The 19,230-nt window shown below is 40.8% G+C and overlaps 1 protein-coding gene across 2 annotated transcripts in view; it reads right to left on the bottom strand.

Annotated features, from left to right (window-relative positions):
- Positions 1 to 4,204: 4,204 nt before the first annotated feature.
- LOC120045082 (E3 ubiquitin-protein ligase RNF128-like) overlaps positions 4,205 to 19,230 on the bottom strand; it is a 41,121-nt gene continuing 26,095 nt past the window's right edge. For both annotated transcript variants that reach the window (XM_038989950.1, XM_038989952.1), the window contains exons 2-7: positions 14,586 to 14,833; positions 10,985 to 11,056; positions 6,964 to 7,046; positions 6,750 to 6,846; positions 6,323 to 6,497; positions 4,205 to 5,756 (exon numbers count right to left, since the gene is read on the bottom strand). In XM_038989950.1, the coding sequence (XP_038845878.1) occupies positions 5,647 to 5,756; positions 6,323 to 6,497; positions 6,750 to 6,846; positions 6,964 to 7,046; positions 10,985 to 11,056; positions 14,586 to 14,833 (785 nt within the window). In that variant the 3' untranslated portion in view covers positions 4,205 to 5,646. The remainder of the gene's footprint in view (positions 5,757 to 6,322; positions 6,498 to 6,749; positions 6,847 to 6,963; positions 7,047 to 10,984; positions 11,057 to 14,585; positions 14,834 to 19,230) is intronic.

Here is a 19,230-nt window from a genome sequence, read left to right as displayed (position 1 = left end):
TTTCAGTTCTCTGCTGCCAGTGACTGGAATGAATTGCAAAAATCGCTGAAGCTGGAGACTTACATTTCCCTCACTAACTTTAAACATCAGCTATCTGAGCAGCTAACCGATCGCTGCAGCTGTACATAGCCCATCTGTAAATAGCCCACCCAATCTACCTACCTCATCCCCATATTGTTTTATTTACTTTTCTGTTCTTTTGCACACCAGTATCACTACTTACACACCATCATCTGCTCATCTATCACTCCAGTGTTAATTTGCTAAATTGTAATTACTTCGCTACTATGGCCTATTTATTGCCTTACCTCCTCACGCCATTTGCACACACTGTATATAGACTTTCTTTTTTGTCTATTGTGTTATTGACTGTACGCTTATTTATTCTATGTGTAACTCTGTGTTGTTGTTTGTGTCGCACTGCTTTGCTTTATCTTGGCCAGGTCGCAGTTGTAAATGAGAACTTGTTCTCAACTAGCTTACCTGGTTAAATAAAGGTGAATATTTTTTTTTTTTTTTTTTTTTTTTAACTTCAGCATTCAAGTGTGGCAAGGACAACACAGACACAGCAGCCATGGCAAGTTCTTAAAATGGGTTGATATCAGCTGCATCCCTGAACTTCCAAATCTCAATCCAGAAGCCCAGTGTGTTTTTTGTCTCATTCCATTTACTAAGATGGGTGGCACGCCATTGCTGGACAATCTTGTCTATCTCTGCAGGGGAGTAGCCAAGGAGCTTGGCTATTTTTTAAATATTTCTCCAGGGCTCTTATTGTGCTTTAGAGTTTCCACATTGAAAACTGACATGTACTGCAATGCTTTTATGTTGTCCGGCAGTCTCACCCACAACTCATTAGTGAGGGAGATGGTGAAGGCTATACTGTTTTCGGACATTGTTTTCATCCTCAGGCGCAAGGTGGAGATCAGCTGCCTTTGACTCAAAAAGGTAACCAAGGTACGGTTTGGGACTTATGTATCCATCGATTGGCCCTTTGAGTACATCAACATTTGCCAGTGGATTCAGCACCCTGCTGCTCACAGACTTGATCAGGTTGACCAAGCTGTCAAGTTGCTTAAGAGGATCTACTTGCTCTCCCTCAAAAACCTTGATGGCCAACTGTACCTCACCCAGCACTGACTTCAAAAAAGTCAGATACAGTATGTTTTGAGGATCACTTTACATGGAGTATAAAACCTCAGCCATGTAGCAGTGTTCACTGGACTTGGTGACTGCGAAATGCAGCCTAAGCTCCTCCCACTGGTCCAAAATGCGTGAAACCGCGGGTTCAATGGAGAGCCAACGTGTGGCACACACCTTGGTTATCTGTAAAGGTTTCTCCCCACAGTTGATGGTCTCATATATGGCCTTGTAGGCCTCCCTGCGCTTTGGAGACACTGAAAACCAGTTATAAGTCTCTCGTACCAAGTACTCCACACTACGGGGGATGGTGTCATTGGAAGAATGACTTACAGCAAGCTGCAGAGAGTGGCACACACAGTGAATAAGAACCAGATATTTGAGGCCATACTCCTCCTTCAGCACTTTATGGACCCCATTGTTAATCCCCATTCTTACAGTATTCTCTCTGTACACCAAGTCAGAACCGTAGGATAAATAAAGCGGGCATATAAGCAGACAATGAAAGCTCTTACAATATTCAATGATGACATTTCTCTAAAACAGGCTATAGGCTACATGTGCACCACCAATGGTTGTGAGGGGGAGAGGGACCACATTTTTAGGGTGAGGCACATGGGCTACTAACAGCTTATTACACAACATACACTTAGTATTACTTTCTTATCTCCCTGGCATATTACATAATTTTTGCAGCAGAATACAATACATTTTTAGACTCATCTTGTTGTGCTGGGCTCACTTGAACAGGAAGGTGGTGTGGCGGTCTTTCGTGAGCAAATTTTGTCGTCAAACTTTGTCCTCAAAGTCTTGCATTCTCCGGATTTATGGTGCTTTCACGACAACTGGGAACTCGGAAAAAAACAAGGTGGAATCATGACGTTAGTGATCTTCAGGTCGGAGCTCTAGAAAGAGGCCCAAGTTCCCGACTTGGAATTCCGAGTTGGATGACCGTTCATATCGTATTTACCTAGTTGGAGCGCGTTTTTTCTCAAGTTCTCAGTCGTCTTGAACTCATTGAAGTCCGAGATTTCCGAGTTTCCAGTTGTTTTGTAAGCGGCAGAAGTCATGCTGGATTGACAGCATGGCCAATGTTGAATGTTTATCCTTTAAAGCTTGGAAAAGAGACCCTGAAACCCAGACTTGGACCACACATCCACTCCACTGAATAGCAGGCTAGTGATTGCTTTGCAATGCTTGCAGTTAGCCACTGATTCCTTCCAAACCACTCATTGTTGAATTTGAGATTTCCAACTTGTTTTGTAATGTTTATCTCCAATAGCCGATGAGCAACCTATACGTTTTATCTATAATTTCTCTTCGTCATTTCTCTTCATATGACAAGGACTGAAAAGGATTTGCCAGTAGATTGTCGACATGATTCATGATTATGACTGCTAGCTTGCTAGCTAAGATTTTGAAAGTATGATGTTGACATGATCAGTCCAATCAAAGCTACTGTAGATATAACGTGATTTGACTTCATTTTATCTGTTGCCAATGACCTTGAGCCTTCTTGGATGGGCACTTCCAATGCAACCCTATGGCAGCACCCAAGTGGCTTGAATTTTCTAGCTCTCCCCGTAGATTTTGTGGTGACGTAGTGTCCCCATGAGTGACAGAACACTGAGCCAATCATGGCGCAACTAGAGAACATTACCAACCCCTACGCTCTGTATTTTCCGCTGTCTGCCCCACCACAGAAAGCGCTGAGCTAGGCTGAAACACCTACATTTTGGAGCTGCCTTTCTCAAGAAAGCAAAAAAGAGACTATGTTTGTATGCAGCTTTATTAACTCAATGAAATATATATATTTTTTACATTGTTTTCAAACTGATATGTGACACATATTAATGCCAAAATAACATTCAAAACAGGCCTGAATGACGAGTCGCCACTGTGTCAGTTCCACGTTAAATGCAGCGTTTCACACAAGTTAATTTCAAAGATAGCTAATAGCAAGCGCGCTGCAATAAAAAACACAGTTCCACTCACCAGATGATCATCATTTGAAACTTAACTTCTTGATGAAATGTATTCTTGAAAAGGGAGAAGCTAACAAATTAGCAACAAAAGCTAGCTAGCTAAACCGTGGGAAAACTACTGCTCGCTATTGCGCAGTGACCTGTTGGCCTTCAAGGCAGAAGTTTCCATACATTTTTGTAAAAACGGTCCCACCCATTAAGTCAAAATATGATTGGTTGATTCCAATGTCACTCTAAAATTTTGTACTAATAAAGTTGAATGGCAGATGCCTTTATCTAGCTTCTGATGGCCTAGCCAATGGCTGACTTAGCTAGCTAGATTTATCTCCCCAGAGACCAGCAAAGAAAAATCCTGATTGGATATTTTCTCTTCAGTGTTAACCCTTTCTAACAAAAACAGAAGAGATTAAATCAGATCATTGAAAATAATTTTTTAATAAACCCTTAGCCCTTCTGAGGTAGCAGAAGGCCCATTGTTCCTCACTGTTTGGGTTAGTAAGAATTTGTAGAGTGGCTCTGTTGTCCCTCAGCAAGCATTGTTTTCCTATTATGAATGTCCAAAGAATCCATGTTCTGAAATATGAACACAAATACTGGACATTTTGAATTATTGTGGCGATTTGACAAATAATTCCAATCATGGTCTTGAAATGGACTCGTATTTTTCTGGTCTCGGTCTTGACTCGATTGGCTCCAGTCTTTGTCTTGAATCCATCTCGCTTTAGGTGGTCTCAAACACAACACTGACAAATATGTAGTCTGTCTACGGTGAAGTGCAGCTGATATAATTGACTGACACTATGAATATTAATAATGTCCCTCATTTTTGCATTATAATTAGAAAAATTAAATAACAGCCTACAGGGCAGCCTTACAGCAAATACCACAAAAATTCCATTACCCTTCCCTGTCCATTTGCCCAATTAACTTTTTTTCACAGAATTCCAGAGGTCTCACTGAGGTGAGCATGGCCTTTTCTAACAATTAATTGCATCACTAGTGAATGAAGATCAGATTATTTTTTATCCCCTTTACAAACAAAATGAACAAATTAGCACCAAGCAATATTTTGATCAAACAAATGTATTTACAATAAGTATTTTATTAATATATACCAGTTTAGTACATTTCCCACATAACTGAGTAAAATAAAATTAACCTTTGTCCCTTATTTAAGCAAAAATACTTAGACATTTACTCTGGAAAGGCTGAACAAGGTTAAGACCAGTTTTTTTGTTGTTGTTTAAAACCTGAGACATGTATTGACATTAAATGAACTAATTAATGTGAAGTGCATGCACAATCTAGTTGAAAATACACAGTGAACTCTATGCATTTTTCTATTAAAAGTAGGATGGCATGGAATATATCTTTCACTGCTGAATCATTTTAAGGCACACACCCAAAAAGCACAGGTAGTTACTGAAACATATGTACAAATATTTGCATGAAGCCAGGGGGTTTAAATAGATGCTCTTACTCCCATACCCAGACTCAGTATTTCCAAGTTAAAATACCACTCCTAACATGCATCAAACCCATAAGACAAAAAAATTAAATAAAAGACATGTAGCTACAGGTACAGATCAGGAAGTGCTGGGCAGCGGTGTGTGCCAGGGCACCTAAGTAATTGTAATGTCACAAGCATACAGAAGGAGGAAGCAGTCCCTCATTTTGGGATTTACCTCAAACAAGTGGCAAACCAAATTCACATGTACATTCAATTAGCAACAATGAGACAAATCTATATTTCGAAAGTGGAATGTTCCTCACATCTTATGCTCTCCTCTGCTAGACAAGGCAAACCAAGGTATGTTCGAGAGACACTAACATCCTATGCTTATGATTGAAATAAAATCAATGCTTAGACACATACATACCAGAGGTAAAACTAAGCTTTGTATAGCAGTGTGCTTGCTGTCAAAGTAATTTGCCATGCAGAAAATAGCAGAATTTTCAAAGCTGTAAATCTTATCAGAAAATGCCTTACACTAACTACTGCATTATTGTACGTTTCTAAATGTAAGGGTCTTTGAAACTGAATTTGCATATCACCTCAAACTTTCATTGTCATGAGAACTGTCACCTATAATACCCCATTAACAGACACATGGAGAGTAGTCTAATCCCAGTAAACTGTGGGTGTGAAATTAGCTATAAAAAAAAAACATGTAAAAATATGTAACTAACTGATCCATTGACTGAAGGAATTAAACCTCAAGAAACGTAATCAAATAAATCATTAAAAAGTACAATTAAATTCAAATCGGCATTAAACTGGACTTGAACAAGAGTGAAAATTACAATTTCCTAACTTAGTGGTAAGTGCATCGAAGAATTGCCTCATCAATTTAATGTTAAAATGAAATGCATAGGTAGGTTGAGGCCTCTTTTCCTATGAATAATCTCAGGCCCACATTCCTGGTTTCACTTGCTTCATGACCACAGGAAACATATTTGAATGTAATTGATTGTGGTGCTAGTCCCATTAGCCATGCTCCAGTGCTTGGAGTGAGCATGCTGTTCATGTCCGGGGTTCCAGTTGGTTTTGTGAGTCGCCCTCGAAGGCCAGGTTGTCATAATGGGGCTGGATGGCCACCTGGACTGACCCAGGGTCAGGATAGTGCCCCAACGCTGCAACACAAACATGATTACAGTCAGTCAAGCCTCATAAGTGCTGCTAGCAAACCATACAAGAACCAACCTGCTGGTCAATATTTATTTTGGCACAATGGCTCATACAGAGGTCAATGGATAAGCAAGCTAAAGAGGAGGGAAACTGAGAGGCACTTCAGCACCAGACAGTAACAATACTGGTTGTTTGATCAGGAATAGATTTTGTAGTGGACTCGTTGATATCTACTTGCAGCAATCAAACTAACTAGACAAAAAAAGTATCTGAAATTCATTAACGGGAATATCTAACCACTAGAATTTAAAAAAACATGGGTGGCAAAATTCACACTGTCTTGAGCAGGGTTGCATAGGGTTGTGGCTTCAACACATCACAGTAATGTGAAAGCCTGCATCTTCTAAAGAACATGCCCAAAGTAGTACCACTTCCAACTGAACTACAGTAGTCCCCCTTATGTCTATAGACAATGCTTATGTGAAAAAGCTCTCAAAGCTATTTGTGATGTTATAAGACTTCATCACTTCATCAAAATAATTTGCCTCCGAATGTGAATGCTGTGTCTTACTCTCAAATGTGTGGGTCTCGTCTGCTGGGCTGCTGTGCTTCTCTGTGCCCTGTACGGAGGCATAGCCTGAGGAGGCTGTCTCACTGCGGGTGTCATCTGGGACGGGGACGCTAGGGTAGGACCTCATGTCTGGAGGCATGGTTACTTGATGACTGGGATGCTCCTCCTCCGGCTGCTGCTCAGGGGGATACAGGTGGACTGACTAGCATCACTTTCATAAAAACATAGCCATTTCTGGTCCCACTACAGGCGTTTCAACTTGCAATCTAGCATGTTTGCCTATTCTCCTTAAACAATGGCACTAGCAGTGTAAATATTGTTTAATCTACAACAGTATTTCAATCAAGAACTTCAGTGAATGACAAGCAAAGGTTATTTCAAAGTACAGGGTAATGCAGAGGACATGATGCAAGATACAGTTGCCTACCTCTACTCCCAAGGCCTTGAGGATGTCACATTTACACATGGGGCATGTCCTGTGCTCTAATAGCCAGGGCTCAATGCAGGTCTTGTGGAAGAAATGACTGGAAAGAAAAAACAAACAAGAATTAAGGGAATTGTAATAGCAGGCAGGGGTAGGCCTACTGTACTCCATGTGACAATATTAAACTAGCAACAAACCCCTGCAGTTAGGCACTTACTTGCAGGTGAGGATGGTCAGCACGTCGCCAGACTTGTAAGCATCAATACACACTGCACAGGTGTCAGCATCAGGCCCAGTCTCCTGAAAAACATGTTCAAAAATATATTGTAGTGACTAGGGCTGTGGCGGTCATGACATTTTGTCAGCTGGTTATTGTCATGCAAAAGACTGCCGGTCTCACGGTTAAATGACCATTAATTAAACAAAGAAGTTTAGCATCTCCAGGCCTTCACGCATACAAGCTGCATTCAAGCCACTGATGTGCACCTTTGGAACAACTACATTTAAAACGTCTAATAAATCAATTTAATATACACGTTCACAATAAATCGATTACTTATTTTAGCCAGGTCTAAAGAAACATTAAGATATGAATAAAATGTATTTTAGAAGAACAGAATATAAGTTGATCTACTGCATGTTGGTATCTGTCTATGCTCCATGCCATAGGCTGTAGGCTTGTTCATTTAGCTGACAAGATATGCTTGTAAGTCCCATGCCATTATTTTATGATTTTATAGTAAGTATATAATTGAATTTAGCTGAATTAAATAGAAAGGATATTCTGGCGCAAGTGCGCATATGAAGTGGCTGTTGAGCATAAAAGTATTCATTTGAAACAGGTCCTATATACTGCATTTAGAGTTACTTGGCAACTTTAGTTGTGAATCATACAAACCTTAGAAATCAAAACATGTATGGGCTGAATGATGCGACTATCGGCTATTGATGATTTGAGAAAGTCAGAAAAAAAGCTTTCGCTCAGTTCCTTACCTCAGGATGCACAGTTGTTCTCATCAAGTGATACTATTTTCAGCCATCAAACTATTCTCAGTTTAATCTCGCCTTTACTAATGTTAAATTCGTTTTGGTTTACAATTGCCCATTATCAAATGGGCAGGGGAAAAAGACATGTCATCCATATGCACTGGAATAGTGAATGGTGGCTGCGCTTGGTTTTATGTGCTTAATAGGAGCAGCAGAGAACTAAAACAAGAACACTTATTTCACTCCACACGTTAAACAATATTCGAGGAGCTATTACTGGGCTATTCAAAATCATATACAAATTCACTAGAATTGTAAGACGCCTTGCAAAATCAATGAACCAACAGCCTCGCCTAGGGCTATACTTTCTCTCCCAGACTCATGGATAGAAAGTTTGGAGCATAGCATAAGGTAACCAGTCCATCCAGTATCGATAATAATACAGTCCACACTCATAGGTAATTTCTAACATTTGGTCTAGCCTATACTCCCAAAATTAAACAATGTGCCAAAGACATCTTAAATCAGTTTTATTTTGTGTTTTTCCTGCCATTTGTAATGGGCTATGTATTGTGTAACAGCACAATTTGGGCTCATAAGCCTATGCATAAGCTCCAATATGCATATGGGTGTTTTGAATGAACCACCACCTTAGAAAGTGTTGTCCATTTTGTCAACAGCACTGCACCCCCCACAGCAACTCACCCAAGCCTTCCCCATCTCTCCTTCTCCAAAATCCAGTCAGCTGATGTTCTGAAAGAGCTGCAAAATCTGGACCCCTACAAATCAGCCGGGCTAGACAGACAATCTGGACCCTTTCTAAAATGATCTGCCGAAATTGTTGCAACCCCTATTACTAGCCTGTTCAACCTCTTTCGTGTCGTCAGATTCCCAAAGATTGGAAAGCAGCTGCGGTCATCCCCCTCTTCAAAGGGGGAGACACTCTAGACCCAAACTGCTACAGACCTATATCTATCCTACCCTGCCTTTCTAAGGTCTTCGAAAGCCAAGTCAACAAACAGATTACAGACCATTTCGAATCCCACCATACCTTCTCCGCTATGCAATCTGGTTTCAGAGCTGGTCATGGGTGCACCTCAGCCACGCTCAAGGTCCTAAACGATATCCTAACCGCCATCGATAAGAAACAATACTGTGCAGCCGTATTCATTGACCTGGCCAAGGCTTTCGACTCTGTCAATCACCACATTCTTATTGGCAGACTCGACAGCCTTGGTTTCTCAAATGACTGCCTCGCCTGGTTCACCAACTACTTCTCTGATAGAGTTCAGTGTGTCAAATCGGAGGGCCTGTTGTCCGGGTCTCTGGCAGTCTCTATGGGGGTGTCACAGGGTTCAATTCTTGGACCGACTCTCTTCTCTGTATACATCAATGATGTCGCTCTTGCTGCTGGTGAGTCTCTGATCCACCTCTACGCAGATGACACCATTCTGTATACTTCTGGCCCTTCTTTGGACACTGTGTTAACAACCCTCCAGACGAGCTTCAATGCCATACAACTCTCCTTCCGTGGCCTCCAATTGCTCTTAAATACAAGTAAAACTAAATGCATGCTCTTCAACCGATCGCTGCCTGCACCTGCCCGCCCGTCCAACATCACTACTCTGGACGGTTCTGACTTGGTATTTGTAGTTGTCCACATATTCTTAGGTGTCTGGTTAGACTGTAAACTCTCCTTCCAGACTCACATCAAACATCTCCAGTCCAAAGTTAAATCTAGAATTGGCTTCCTATTTCGCAACAAAGCATCCTTCACTCATGCTGCCAAACATACCCTTGTAAAACTGACCATCCGACCGATCCTCGATGGTGTAATTGAAAAAATAGCCTCCAATACCCTACTCAATAAATTGGATGCAGTCTATCACAGTGCCATCCGTTTTGTCACCAAAGCCCCATATACTATCCACCACTGTGACCTGTACGCTCTCGTTGGCTGGCCCTCGCTTCATACTCGTCGCCAAACCCACTGGCTCCAGGTCATCTACAAGACCCTGCTAGGTAAAGTCCCCCCTTATCTCAGCTCGCTGGTCACCATAGCAGCACCCACCTGTAGCACGCGCACCAGCAGGTATATCTCTCTGGTCACCCCCAAAACCAATTCTTCCTTTGGCCGCCTCTCCTTCCAGTTCTCTGCTGCCAATGACTGGAACGAACTACAAAAATCTCTGAAACACTTATCTCCCTCACTAGCTTTAAGCACCAGCTGTCAGAGCAGCTCACAGATTACTGCACCTGTACATAGCCCATCTATAATTTAGCCCAAACTACCTCTCCCCCTACTGTATTTATTTATTTATTTTGCTCCTTTGCACCCCATTATTTCTATCTCTACTTTGCACATTCTTCCACTGCAAATCTACCATTCCAGTGTTTTACTTGCTATATTGTATTTACTTCGCCACCATGGCCTTTTTTTGCCTTTACCTCCCTTATCTCACCTCACTTGCTCACATTGTATATAGACTTATTTTTCTACTGTATTATTGACTGTATGTTTGTTTTACTCCATGTGTAACTCTGTTGTATGTGTCGAACTGCTTTGCTTTATCTTGGCCAGGTCGCAATTGTAAATGAGAACTTGTTCTCAACTTGCCTACCTGGTTAAATAAAGGTGAAAAAAAATGAAAAAAGTGTGATGTGATTTTTGATCGATTTTGCATTGATGTCAGAGTGGTTAGAGGGACAATAGAGCCCTGAGTACCAGGCCATTGGGACATGATGGTCATTAGGGTACTACCAATGCATGTCCTGAGTGCATAAGAGGAGATTACCGTGACTCAATGGTCACGTGGTAATTTACTGCAGTCAAGACTGCCGGTTTGACGGTAATACATCACCCCAACAGCCCTAGTGGTGACACTGAGCATACATGTATGTAGTCTTCATAAGAGCCTGTGGTCCGAGGCAACCATTGAATTTTTCAAGAACTGAACATTGCATTTGATACTGATCACCATGGTTTTGGGGGGGGAACAAACAGACAGTCACTTCCCCATATGTAGACCAACAAAGCAAAATTGTTTAAATGTGCAGTAGTCTGAGTAATGGGTTAAAACAGAAGCTTACAATACTCTGCATGTCCTCAGAACAAGAACCATACAACACACATCATTCAAAATTGCATATGCCATATGTTACCAGTTTGCAACAACCATATTTTTCAAATGATCCTCAAAGTGATGCATAATAACCATCAACACATCCGTATTGTACTTGAACATGTTTACCTCATCTCCCCGTTTCACAGTCCGGACTTGCAGCTGACCAATGGCTTTCTTGGCCTCTGCCTTGAGACGTTTCTGTTGGAGAGAAGAAGGTGTTCAGTATTAGAACGTGAGCATGCTACTGTTTAAATTACATTCATCTGCTTCCTCTGACAATTAATTTACTTCAAACACGTTCAGCAACCCACTAAGTGGGTGGACAACTGAAAAACAAAAACATCACTATGTAATAACTAGAATGCAACAACAAAGCAAACATTTTGCACCAACAATGAATTATTTAATTTCCTATACTGTGACCAGAAATGACTGAAATAAGAAGGAGCAGGAGAACCGTATGCGACGAGGTCATGTTAGAGAACATGGGTGATCTGGGAGAAGCAGAGCGTTCATTAGAGGAGCCCCTGCCTGTGTCATTAAGCCGTTCCTCTGAGAACATGTATTGGAAACGTTACATCAGCTTGCATATAGGATGGCAAAACAGCAGATTTACGTAGATCGGGGACTTTTCGTATTAGGCATAAATAATCCTGAGGGACAGTCTGGCAGATTCAATTCTAAAACTAATTTGGAAAATACAATAAAATCATGCTTTGAACATATTGTACATACACAATTAAAGACTACTCTGTGCTCATGCAGCCTCCCCATGGCAACAAGACAAAATGTGCACAATGGCACACAGGAAGAATCAACGTTATGTAAGGGGATTTAGGAGACACAGGATGAGTCAGGGACAATATTGGCTTTGAGGATTCTCTGGAAAATGTCATCATTATGTAGATGTTTTCTGTGATATACACTGAACAAAAATATACTGAGTTCCAGTTCCTAAGTAAATCAGTCAATTCATTAGGCCCATAATCTATAGATTTCACGACTGGGACTACAGATATGCATCTGTTGGTTACAGATACAAAAAAATATATAAAGTAGGGACGTGGACCCGAAAATCAGTCAGTTTCTGGTGTGAGCAACATTTGCCTCATGATCAACTCTCCTTCGCAGAGAGTTGATCAGGATGTTGATTGTGGCCTGTGGAATGTTGTCCCACTCCTCTTCAATGGCTGTAATAAGTTGCTGGATATTTGCGGGAACTGGAACACGAGGTAGTACACGTCGATCCAGAGCATCCCAAACATGCTCAATGGGTGATACAGCTTATGCCTGCCCATACCATAACCCACCACCACAGGGCACTCTGTTCACAATGTTGACATCAGCAAACCGCTCACCCACACAACACCATAAAACGCTGTCTGCCATCTGCCTGGCACAGTTAAAACCATCCATGAAGAGCACACTTCGATGGCCACTGGCACGCTGGAGGTGAGCATTTGCCCACTTAAGTTAGTTATGATGCCAAACTGCAGTCAGGTCAAGACCCTGGTGAGGACGACAAGCACGCAGATGAGCTTCCCTGAGACAGTTTCGGCAAAAAAAATTCAGTTGTGCAAACCCACAGTTTTATCAGCTGTCCAGGTGGCTGGTCTCAGACGATCCCCCAGGTGTAGAAGCCGGATGTGGAGGTCCTAGGCTGGCGTGGTTACACGTTGTCTGCTGTTGTGAGGCCGGTTGGCCATACTGCTACATTCTCTAAAACGATGTTGGTGGCAGTTTATGGTATAGAAATGAACATTCAATTCTCTGGCAACAGCTTCGGTGAACATTCCTGCAGTCAGCATGCCAATTGCACACTCCCTCAAAACTTGAGACATCTTTGGCATTGTGTTGTGTGACAACTTTTATTGTCCCTAGCACAAGGTGTACCTGTGTAATGATCATGCTGTTTAATCAGCTTATTGATATGCCACAGCTGTCAGGTGGGTGGATTATCTTGGCAAATAAGAAATGCTCACTAACAGGGATGTAAACAAATTTGTGCACAAAATGAGTAATAAGCTTTTTGTGAGTATGGAACATTTCTGAGATCTTTTATTTCAGCTGATGAAACACTGGGCCAACATTCGCAACATGAAGTGTTTTTGTTCAGCATAGAAAGAGTTTGGTTTTGGATATCAAAGACTAACATGTCACAGACGGTTTTGATGCTTGACAACATTCTTCATAATCCTTAAAGGGGCAGATATTAAAGTGAATACGGTTGCATGTTCACTTGACCGATATGTAGATTTGAGGGAGGCATGTTGCGGTCAATCTAGTTCACAGGGCGAGCACGAAGCTGGAGTTTTGCATATGATTACAGCCTGAACAATGGTGCCCTGTGCCCTCTGAGCATAAGGTCCTAGCTCGGTGGGCAAAGTCAGCTCTGCTCTAACTGCTCAGCTACCCACTCAAAAATACACTTCTCTGTATCAGTCTATCTACCCAGTCTCCCTGCAAAATGCATTGGATAATCAGCCACATGTGAACAGACGCCCCTTAGACCACCGGGTGCTTCAGACAACACACAGCTTCACTGCTTCTGGGAGTGATCATGAAGCAAGGACAATATGTGGTACACTGCTAATAAGTTAAGAGCCTGCAAGCAAGCACTTGAGACCAGTCAGTCTTCAAAGTCAAGGTTACCCCCTATATGCAGGAGTAAACAGTGCTGAAAAAAGTACTGTAACTTTGAAAATCATGGGCCTGTTCACGTGAGTGGTTTCACCTTGCATAACAGCCCAGATCCAATCAGATGAAGTGGAAATACTTGTTGCGCAGCAGCAGGTTCAAAGGTTTTTTGTAAACGCTACCATTGAGCATTCTTCCCATAGTAAACTTTTCTCCACCATATAAGCCTGACAGTTCAGTTACACTCAGTGAATACAATCTGACAAAACCTTTGGACAAAGAAACTTTTCCTTTTTCCTGCAGGGTTCTTGTGTTAAAAGAATATAAAGAGACAATTAAACAAACTGTTTGGGACAGACACCTGCAGACAAAGAACGTGTGCAAAGCTGTAAGGGCAAAGAACTGTAAAAGACAAAACAAGGTGTGATCTGTCACCATCTGAAAGAAAACCAGTACAAGTCAGGACTCCTACCATTCCTTTCAGAAGGGAAACTCACTGCCGCTCTATCCCAACAACACAGATTTCAGAAAGAAGCTCAAGCACAAAACCCTAAAGGCAGAAAACAGGAAAACAACATCAAATATTATAATATACATTGCTGACCAGGGGTTCTCTGGTTGGCTGGATCTGTGTCATGCAACAATCAAGTGATTAACAGTATAGATGAATCACCTCTACATAGATGAGCAGTCAGACACTGACTCAACAGGAAATGTTCTCTTTATTTTAGTTTCACCTGACTCCCTCTGTGTGGGTGAGGAATGCTGACACACCCCAAACTGTGTAGCCCAACTAAGTGTTCCATAATGTTTACAGTTCGTTGAAACACACACATAAGAGAAGGTATGTTTGACGCAGGAAAGGAAAACAACTGTTTCCAGTAGAATTTCCCCAGTCATATTGTTCTACAGATCAAAAGGCGATAGTGCTGCAGTATTCCGTTTCATCACAAACCACTGAATTGTTTTATTTTACCTTTATTTAAACAGGGAGTAACCATTGAGACCAGAGTCTCTTTCATAAGGGAACCCTGCATATATAATTCAGGGTAAATAATTGTCATCATTGTTGGAGAGACTGGAGACTGACCTGTTTGCGGTTTTGTAGACGAACGCTGTTGAGGCGGCGAGCTGAGTAGAAGATGAAGTAGCCCACAGTGGCTGCTGTTACCACGAAGAAGGAGATGGAGACAAAGAAGACCGAGTAGTGGCTCATCCAGGGACCATGCTGCTTGCCCACTTCAATAGTCATCGAGACCGGAATCCCTTGCCTGATTAGCTCAACAATCTCCATGCCCCGTCGGTGACCAATCATGATAGCAACCATACCTTCTGTTCCTGTAACCAGGGGGAAAACAAAGTATGAGGAAACATCACACTATCCTCAGACACATATACAGGCTGGGCCTTAAATATGCCCCCAAGTGCCCTCAACCAAATTTCACTATAGGCCTAATGTGTCTATCAAAAATATTTAACGAGCAATGTAAGAATATGGTGTAATTTAATGTGAAAACATATCTATTGTCTAACATCTTGGCCATGTTCTGTTATAATCTCCACCCGGCACAGCCAGAAGAGGACTGGCCACCCCTCATAGCCTGGTTCCTCTCTAGGTTTCTTCCTAGGTTTTGGCCTTTCTAGGGAGTTTTTCCCAGCCACCGTGCTTCTACACCTGCATTGCTTGCTGTTTGGGGTTTTAGGCTGGGTTTCTGTACAGCACTTCAAGATATTAGCTGATGTACGAAGGGCTATATAAAATAAACTTGATTTGAAAAAGAAAAAAAAAGCTTGATATTGCAAAGTATCCGTGTTTCCCATAGTATTTTTTCCCCCAGCAGTGGTGGCAAGGGTGGGGGGTACATTGCTTCTAGCGCAATGACATGCTAGCTGTTCCCATTGACTTCCAGTCATTGAGCAAATGACTATCCATTTAAACCCCTCTAAGTCTAAGCCCATAGCTCACAATATCTACTAAGCTAACATGGCAAATTGATACATTTTATGACCATTAGATTTTGAATTTTAGGACCCCTGTAGGTACAAAAAAAAAAATAACATTATATATATATACACAGTTGAAGTCAGAAGTTTACATACACCTTAGACAAATACATTTAATCCTAGTAGAAATTCCCTGTCTTAGGTCAGTTAGTCACCACTTTATTTTAAGAATGTGAAATGTCAGAATAATAGTAGAGAATGATTTCTTCCAGCTTTTATTTCTTTCATCACATTCCCAGTGGGTCAGAAGTTTAAATACACATTGCCTTTAAATTGTTTAACTTGGGTCAAACGTTTTGGGTAGCCTTCCACAAGCTTCCCATAATAAGTTGGGTGAATTTTGGCCCATTCCTCCTGACAGAGCTGGTGTAACTGAGTCAGGTTTGTAGGCCTCCTTGCTCGCACACGCTTTTTCAGTTCTGCCCACAAATGTTCTATAGGATTGAGGTCAGGGCTTTGTGATGGCCACTCCAATACCTTGACTTTGTTGTCCTTAAGCCATTTTGCCACAACTTTGGAAGTATGCTTGGGGTCATTGTCCATTTAGAAGGCCCATTTACAACCAAGCTTTAACTTCCCCCACAACATGATGCTGCCACCCCCGTGCTTCACGGTTGAGATGGTGTTCTTCGGCTTGCAAGCATCCCCCTTTTTCCTCCAAACATAACAATGTTCATTATGGCCAAACAGTTCTATATTTGTTTCATCAGACCAGAGGACAATTCTCCAAAAAGTATGATCTTTGTCCCCATGTGCAGTTGCAAACTGTAGTCTGGCTTTTTTATGGTGGTTTTGCAGCAGTGTCTTCTTCCTTGCTGAGCGGCCTTTCAGGTTATGTCGATATAGGACTTGTTTTACTGTGGATATAGATACTTTTGTACCTGTTTCCTCCAGCATCTTCACAAGGTCCTTTGCTGTTGTTCTGGGATTGATAACACAGTTTTCGCACCAAAGTACATTCATCTCTAGGAGACAGAACACGTCTCCTTCCTGAGCGGTATGACGGCTGCGTGGTGCCATGGTGTTTATATTTGCGTACTATTGTTTGTATAGATGAACGTGGTACCTTCAGGCGTTTGGAAATTGCTCCCAAGGATGAACCAGACTTGTGGAGGTCTACAATTTTTTTCTGTGGTCTTGGCTGATTTCTATTGATTTTCCCATGATGCCAAGCAAAGAGGCACTGAATTTGAAGGTAGGCCTTGAAATACATCCACAGGTACACCTACTATTGACTCAAATGATGTCAATTAGCCCATCAGAAACTTCTAAAGCCATGACATCATTTTCTGGAATTTTCCAAGCTGTTTAAAGGCACAGTCAACCTAGTGTATGTAAACCTCTGACCCACTGGAATTGTGATACAGTGAATTAATCCGTCTGTAAACAATTGTTGGAAAAATTACTTGTGTCATGCACAAAGTAGAAGTCCTAACCGACTTGCCAAAACTATAGTTTGTTAACAATAAGTTTGTGGAGTGGTTGAAAAACGAGTTTTAATGACTTCAACCTAAGTGTGTAAACTTCCGACTTCAACTGTGTGTGTATGTATATATATAAAATGTATTTGATGAAACATTGAATTTGGCCTTCCTGTATAATTTTTTTAAATTAATCATAAGTTAAATAAAAAATATATATAAAATAAGGATAAGGTTTTGAAGTGTCTGTCCTATATCCATGAGATAAGAAAACTCAGGGGGAAAAAAATACATATTTTAGAACCATGTTTGGTCATGGTATTTGTGGCACATTTTACCCCAAATGAACTTCCTGCCATTTTTACAGCCTGGTACTGGGTTACTTTCGTGTGCATCATAGAGCAGAACAGACACCTTCGTGTTTGTGAGTCTTCCCTTTTGATATTGGTGACATGAGTTTGTAGCTCCAACGGTTTGGTCTAGAGGGTCAGTTTTGTGAGAAGACCTCTTCGAAATGAGGACATCCGTGACAGAGTTCAGACGACTGCCTAAAGCTTGTGGATGGCATAGAGCAATGTTCGTGAGTCTCCCATCTTTAGATGGTGGTACTTATGAGTTAGTAGGTCACACGGTTAGAGTTTTACAGACGATTTCGTGATGATTCTCTTGTCTGGATCCTCATGTGTAGACAAACTCCACTTATGGAATATTACAGAGTCAATGTGTATTGTTCTCTGTGAAAGCACACATCTTCACAGTTTTAAACAATAGAATGATCCATTAAACAGGATGTCATCCAGCCTGTCTCAGTAAGTGTTAGGACTTAATGTTAATTTCTAGTTGGATTCAACACAATGAAAATGATCTAATTGGAAATGACAACTGGTGCATAAAGCTTACACCAGTCAAGCACAGATGAGCGACGTTGAACAATACCGTTGCTCAATTGTTTTAGCCAACAATGTCAACTTGGAATATTTCGGACTTTTTTAGGTTAACAAGTACTTCAGTAGAATTTAATTATAATTCTGAGTACAGTACTATTTAGATGTTTACACACAGTTGGCTTCAAACCTTACTTATCACACTAGAACAGAGGCCCCTCGTTTCTGACAACCATGTGACTCATCCAAACAGAAACAACATTTCATAAATGTTGTCCGTATTCCCTAAATTAGCAGAGTCACTGTACAGTTCATAGGGACGAAATATTACAAGGTTAATTGCGGTTTCAGTCCAAATCTAAAATCATAACATCCCCCCACATGGATTAATGTACAACCTGTGTGAATTACTATTGTTTTTCAACAAGTCAATACCACTTAATTAAAGATGCACTGTGCAGAAATAGCCATTTTCTGGTCACTGAAATTCTAGTAGTTAGCTTAATTTCAGTTTGTAACCAAACAAGCAAGTATAGTGTAGAGAATCATTGTACCATCTAAACCACAAATATATTTTTCATAACCTAAAATATTGTATTTTCAGCTGTTTGAAGCTGGTGTACAAAACCAAAAGTAAAAGATGAAAGAACTAAATTTAAAAATGGGATGCATAGAAATAGTGCACATAGAAGACGTACAACTTCTTAGACTTGCTTTCAATGAGAATGACAGATATAACACATTTCTATGTGAAAGGTATTCAGTGAACATTAACATTTAACTATAAACGATGGTTTCAACCAACTTGTCTTGACCAAGTATGAGATCGTTTCATTAAAATCGAATAAAGAATTGGGTGAATGAAGTGGAACACATGTAGAGTTGTTCTCCAGAACCCAAGGCATTAACAAAGCATTCTGCAATATTTAACTTTTTGGGTGAATGGACCACATTCACATAGAAGAGTGAGTTATATAATGTTTCATTCTAATTGAAAGCAAGTTAAAGAAGCTGTAGATATGTTCTATATTCGATTTTTATATGCTTCCCGTTCTTTAGTTTCGTTTTTTCGTCTTGTACTTTCGGTTTTGTACACCAGCTTCAAACAGCTGAAATTACAATATTTTTGCTATAAAAAATATATTTCACAGCGGTTTAGATGGTACAATAATTCTCTACACTACACTTGCATATTTTGTAAATCAGTTTGTGACAATTATAATTTTAGCAACCAGGATATTGTGGAGCGATTTTTGCATAGTGCATATTTAAGAGTTGTCAGTTATAAACACCGATTACCAGTGGGACCATGCTAACTACAATCCCGACGTTGTGTCTTAACGTTTAGAAACGTTAATAACAATCGCTTGTGATGTCACAAGAAATATAGGCGAGAAATAATAAGTAAAAAGGTACACTGTAACAT

The sequence above is a fragment of the Salvelinus namaycush genome, chromosome 3 (genome assembly GCF_016432855.1).
Source record: "Salvelinus namaycush isolate Seneca chromosome 3, SaNama_1.0, whole genome shotgun sequence".
Lineage (NCBI taxonomy): Eukaryota > Metazoa > Chordata > Actinopteri > Salmoniformes > Salmonidae > Salvelinus > Salvelinus namaycush.
Note: the sequence above shows the minus strand (reverse complement) of the source record. Positions and strands in the feature narration are given on the sequence as shown.